Below are 6,000 nucleotides of genomic sequence, written 5' to 3' on the forward strand. Positions count from 1 at the left end.
AGAGGATGTCATTCATTTCAGTCATTCTTCGCAGGAATGGCTGCGAACATGCCCCTGAAAAGGCTGGTTTCCATGTGGAGTGACAGTACACAGACCGTTTACATGCATATGGTCACAGACAACCAGGGGGAGCCTCAGATCTGTGGCCTTTTATCCTGCCCCACAGCATCTGCCTTAAACACCACCTCAGTTTCACTGCTGTGAAAAACACCAGAAAGTAACTCCTCTCTCCCCAACATTGCACACACTCAAAAGTGTGAAGAAATGTAAGAGCAGCATGGTGTACTTCAGATACTTCTTCCAGAAGAAGCTGAGTATTTGAAAATCAATTCCCGTTTTGCAGAAAGATACCGGAATTTAAATGCACTTTAAGTATTTAAAGCTTAAGTCACCCTTGGAAACTGTGGTCACAGTGAGGGCAGGGGTTGAGTTTTGGGTGGCTGTGGTTTTCTTTTATCCATTTCTAAAGGAATGGGTTTGTTTTCCGCTGTTTTGCTGACAAATACGACAGCAGTCTGTGTTTTTGGTGATCTCATTTTGACTGTTTCAGAGACAACACTCTCAGGGTGGCTCTCACCTGCTGAAGAGCGTGCTGCATTCCCAGTGCTCACCACTGTCTCTCTTCTCTTTCTCTCTAGTGATCAAAACGCGGCTGCAGTCCTTGCAGAGAGGAGTGAACGAGGACACCTACTCAGGGATCCTGGACTGCACCAAGTAAGACCCCAGTGAAGCAGATCACCATGTCGGGCAGCTGCTGCTGCCTGCTGCCAGGGCAGCTTCTAGACCCAGCCAGCAGCTTCTCTGTTTCAGGTTCCCTCTGAACCTGTGCTTTTATCTGTCTCTAGGGACAGATAGATATATGGCCAGATATATACTGTTCATATATATAGGTATATAAAATAGAAATTCTTCCTGTCTTGAGCAGGGCAAATACTGCATTTATATTTAAATGCTTCTGTCCGAACCCCAGCAGTCATAACACCGACTTTTTATTTCTGCAAAGGGAGGCAATGCTGTGGTTGTCTCTCCCAAGGCCCTGTTGCCTGAAAATCCTACAGCATAAAGCCTTGTATCCCTCCCGGGGCTGCTCTGAGCAGCGGCTGCAGGAGCACAGTCTGCATGGGCTGTCCCCAGCCCGCTCTCCTCTCACCCTTTGCTAATCTGTGGTCTGGGTGATTCAGAACACAAGCGCTGTGCCGCCTGTACTGCTGTGGTAGCCAGTCTCTTGCCGCCTGTACTGCTGTGGTAGCCAGTCTCGTGCTCTCAGGCTCTGTCCCATACTGAAGGTAGTTGGGAGCTGGCCCCAGCTTTTGAACCTCTTGATGCAGACGCAGGGTTCTCCTCACTGTACATCCAGGCCCAGGCAGACACTCCTGCTCCTGGCCAGACGTAAGGATGGGACCTGTTCCTGCGTGGCTCTCTGCAGAGCACGGGGGGGGGGTGGATGATCTGCTGCAGAGGCAGTGCCAGGCCTCGGCGCTGGCCTGGGTTTAGTCTCTGGAAGGAGACTGAAAGCCAAGGCATGGCCAGAGGCTCTCTGGGTGTGGTGGAGGGATGGGATGGACACTTACCTGTCTGTGCCGTTCCTCCCCAGGAAGATCTGGCAGAAGGAAGGGCCCATGGCCTTCCTGAAAGGGGCATACTGCCGAGCCCTGGTCATCGCTCCTCTCTTCGGCATCGCACAAGTCGTCTACTTCCTCGGCATCGCGGAGTTCCTGCTGGACATGCTCCCCAAGCACCGGGCCTAGCCGTGTGCCCTCCCGCCCTCTGCAGCGCTGAATTCATCCCCGTGTTCGTCATCAGTGTCGATTGATGTCAGAGCAACAGCACAAAGGGTTCGCGCGGGGACGCCGAGGGGACGTGGTCTCCAGACGAGCAAACACGGGGAGGGAGAGAGTCCCTTTTCTGTCTTGGTCTGGAACCTGCCCCCTCCTGCTCCTTCCATGGACAATACCTAATTATGCATATCTCTTTCTGTTCCCCCCCCTTTTCCTTTTTTTTTTTTTTTTTTTTTTTTGGTTTTGTTTTGTTTGTTTTTTTGTTTTTTTTGTTTTTTAATTGTCATACTTAAGGACACTGGTAAGCACAGACTGGGCTTGCAGACCCAAAAGCCTCCTCCTAGACTTGGGGAGGAAGAGGGATGGGAAAGAAAGAACCTGAGCCCTCGTCCACCCCAGTCCTCCTCTTTCTTCCTGGAGTTGCCAGCTATCTGAGGAGGAGCTGCAGGGGCACCTGTGTCCCCTCAGCCCCTCCTTGGCTCTGCTGGCCCCAGGCCTGGAGCAGGCGCCGCACAGAGGGGGCTCATCTCACTGCTGCCGGAGGCCTGGCAGGGGGATGCTGGATCTGGCAAGTTCCTTGGCCTGGAAACATTCACCCCTCCTTTCTCCCTTTCTCAAAAATGAGTCGGACTTAGATGAACTTCTTGAAGATCAGAGGAAGGGAAAGGAAATAATTACTATTGATTTTGTAATTATTTTTGATTTAAAGCAAAGGGATGTCCCTCCTAACTAGATGTCACAGGCACATCCAGGTGAGGTGCAGAGGTGAGATGTCTGCTTTGTAGGGAACATGTCTGGGATCACACAAACCTCCGAAGGTGCTTCACTCCTTGGCTACAGGCAGAGGTGGGAGAGGAACTTGGGATCAAGTTATTTTGTTCAGAGGGGGGGTGTTTTTGTGTTTGTTTTGTTGTTTTTTTTAACGCAGGGGTTATGCGGTGGGAAAACCAAGCAACAAGAAACCACCTACATTCCTTCAGCCTGCCCACCCCTGGGGTGATAAAGTGGTGGCTGCAGGTTTAGATTAGCTGGTTGAGGGTTTGTTTTTTTTTTTTTCCCAGCCTGGCCCCAGGTGCATGAGACCTCGGGGAGCTGCGCTAGAAACCTGTGTGCTCACTTTGCACACTGCAAACACAAGGTCTGGTTGTGTTTTGATGTTTGACTTGGGCGTGTTTGGAGCTAGCCGGTGCCGAAGCGGAGGGTTCCCGCACCCCGCGCGAGGAGCTGTCAGTGTGTACATGGTGACGGGGTCGAGTCCTCTCGATCACAGAAACTCCTCGTCCCGCTTGCTCTTGGGGTGGTGATTGTTGCTGGGTGTCAGGGGGCAAACCCACACCTACAGCCCGCTCTGCGAAAGGGACACTGCCCCACCTACCATCGCTTGTCAGAGCACTTCCTCCTTCAGTACTCTCTTGGGCTGTGTAATTAATTCTAGTTTTAAATGATCGTCAGTGTGAGATCTACCAACCCAGCATGATCTTCTCCATTATTTATTCCATTTGGTGCAATCCACCTGACTTTGGTGTTTAAATTAAACTGGTCGAATTCACTTCTCATTCCTTCTTTTCGCTTTTTTACTCCAGGCGCTTGCTTGGTGTTTGTGTTTCAAATGTATATTTAAATTAATTTAAAAAAAAAAAATCTCTTTTTAACGTTTAAAAGAAAACCACCTCTGTTTCAATGTTCTTGGGTTAGGTTTTTGCAAAACCTGTATGTTGAGGGCCTTCTTCCTTGATGCATCCTTTTTTCTCTTTGGAAAAGTTGTTCTATGGCTGATTTGTTACTTGTCACTTCGCATATGTGAATTTATTTTTTTTCTTAATGACTTCTTTGTTTATCTGGGAAGGAATCTGTGCAAAGACGATGATAGATGTCTGTGCTGTGTGTAGTGCTGTGATGCTGCTCTTGCTCTGGATTTCCCTTGGGTGGATTAAAAGAGAAAGTTTCTTTTTTTAAGGTGCCCCATTCTTTGGTGCTTTGTTATTTACAAGGAGGTTCTCCAAAAGAAACCTTGCTGGTAGAAACAGTGGCATTTCTGCTTGCCCTCCTGCCTGTGAGGATCGCCCCGAAGCTGGGTGACTTGTGGCTGCTGGGGGTGCGGGGGGTGCAGGTTTGTGTTGTGGGGTTACGTCTGGAGGAAAACGTGGTGCAGTGAAGGGCTGCGGTTCAGGAAAAGCTCTCCTTGTCCTTTTGGATGCTTTTAAAAACCTTTTTGTAAAACTGACTCTTCCTCCTGAAATCTCCAGCTCTTCTTCCACGATGTTGGAGCTGGTGACTTGAATGAGGCTGAGTTTTAGCTGCTTGGACATGTGCCTGAGCCAGGAGGATGTGGGGAGGTGGCAGGGGACAGTGACTGTGGCCCTGCAGAAGCCCCCAGGCAGATGGGGTGCTGCTGGTCAACAAAAGTAAAAGTTTGAAATGGGAGAATTTCTCTCCACTTAATTAATCACCAGTTAACCGAAACCTCTAAGTATTGATTGCAGTAGTGAGGAATAACAGTGAGTAAACACACTCGGAGAAACACACCTCTGACCCGCTCCCTGTGGGTGCCACGTGTCCCCGGGGCAGGGAACAACAGCCACCACGGGGTCAACTCCTCCTGCCTCCTACCTGGTCCCTCTGGCAGGGGCTGCTCAACCTCCCCGGCCCTTTTCAGTTGTCCTTGTCCCAGGTCAGCCCTGGCCCTTCCTCCTGCCCTGACGGGCTGTGTGGTTTCCTGCCCTTAAATACGTTTTGGTGGAGGTGCTGGATGCCTCTGTCATGGGGTTTAGGTGTGTGGGTCGGTTTTGCCTGGTGGAATTTCATGGAATGCAAAGATGAAATTTCCTAAAGCCCTGGGGAAAAATTTCCTACAAAGCAAAAGGGAAATCTCCTGGAAACCAATAGAGGAATTCCTGGGAAACAAAGGGAATCTATCCTAGAAAGCTACAGTGAAATATCCTAGAAAATGAAGGGGAAATTTACTTCAAGACAATGTAGGAATTGCCTTGAGAGCACTAGTAGGAATTCCTCAAAAGCAAAGGGGGAAATATTCTGGAAACCTGTAGAAAGCAAGAGGACAACTTCCTAGAAGGCCATAGTGGGAATAGCCTAGAAATCAAAGGAAGAAAATTCCTAGAAAGGAGGGAGGAAATTTCTTCAAATATCAGGGAAACTCCTGAAAAGCAGAAGTGACATTTCTTAAGAACATAGCAGTGATACTTCTTAAGTGGGAAATTTCCAGAAAGCAAAGGAGGAAGTGCTGGAAAGCAAAAGGGAAATTTCCTGGACAGGAAGAATGAGATTTCCCAGGAAATAATTTCTTGCTTCCCCAGGAGCAAGTCATGGGGAAATCTCCTAGAAAACAATAGAGGTCCTCTAAGCAGAGAGAAAATTCTTAGAAAGTAATAGGGAACTCCACAAAATTTTCCAGGAAGCAAGGATGAAATTTGGAAAGCAACAGGAGGAAAAACATCCTGCAAAGTGACAGGCAGATTTCCTGGAAGGAAAGGGGAAGTTTCCTGGGAAACAGGGTAATGTCCTAGAAAACCATGCAGGAGTTCCTAGTAAGCAGTAGGGAGAAGTTCCTACTCCCCTTCCTGGAAAGAAGGGGAAATTTCCTTGAAAGGCCAAAATCCAGATGACCATGGTTCTGCTCCGTGGGTAATAAATTTGTAAAACTCCTGCAAATCTCGGGGGGTTTTGGATTGTTTTATCGCTCCCGGCAGATCTTAAAGGGGCTCAAGAAAGAGCAGTGAGGGCGAGTGCTTGGGCCACAGGTGACCTGCTTCATACCATGGTTGTTTACTAATTTTCCTTTAATTCAAAACCCCACCTCACCTGCACTGCAGGGCTCTGAGGCACAGGGGGACCGTTCCCTGTCGTGGGCGGCCATGCCTGGGACCAGCGTTACTGGAACCCAGCCGGGTGCTGCTTCCCCCTCCTGGGGTGGGGGTCCTGCTGCCACCGGGCTGATGGGTGACTCCAGGGTTGATTTTCCTCCTTTTCTTTTGTTTTTTTCTTCATAAAACCGTTGTGCTGCCACGCTGGGCAGCAGCACTGGTGATGCTCGTGGTGCCTGTTTCCCAGGCCAAGCACTGCCCAGATCCCACCAAGGCATCCAAAGTGGGTGCCCGCAGCTCCCAGCTCCTCTCTGGGGAGCAACACTTCAACTTGTGAGGCCAGGAGCAGGCGTGGGGCCAGGAGCAGCGCCAGGCCTCCGGGAACTCCTTGGATTTACGGG

General features: G+C 49.7%; 1 protein-coding gene across 2 annotated transcripts in view; it reads left to right on the forward strand.

The window, feature by feature from the left end:
• Positions 1-3,738, forward strand: part of SLC25A22 (solute carrier family 25 member 22) — a 53,021-nt gene extending 49,283 nt beyond the window's left edge. For both annotated transcript variants that reach the window (XM_074918162.1, XM_074918163.1), the window contains 2 exons: positions 639-714; positions 1,595-3,738. In XM_074918162.1, the coding sequence (XP_074774263.1) occupies positions 639-714; positions 1,595-1,748 (230 nt within the window). In that variant the 3' untranslated portion in view covers positions 1,749-3,738. The remainder of the gene's footprint in view (positions 1-638; positions 715-1,594) is intronic.
• Positions 3,739-6,000: the final 2,262 nt, after the last annotated feature.

Source organism: Athene noctua, chromosome 14 (assembly GCF_965140245.1).
Source record: "Athene noctua chromosome 14, bAthNoc1.hap1.1, whole genome shotgun sequence".
NCBI classification, from domain to species: Eukaryota; Metazoa; Chordata; class Aves; order Strigiformes; family Strigidae; genus Athene; species Athene noctua.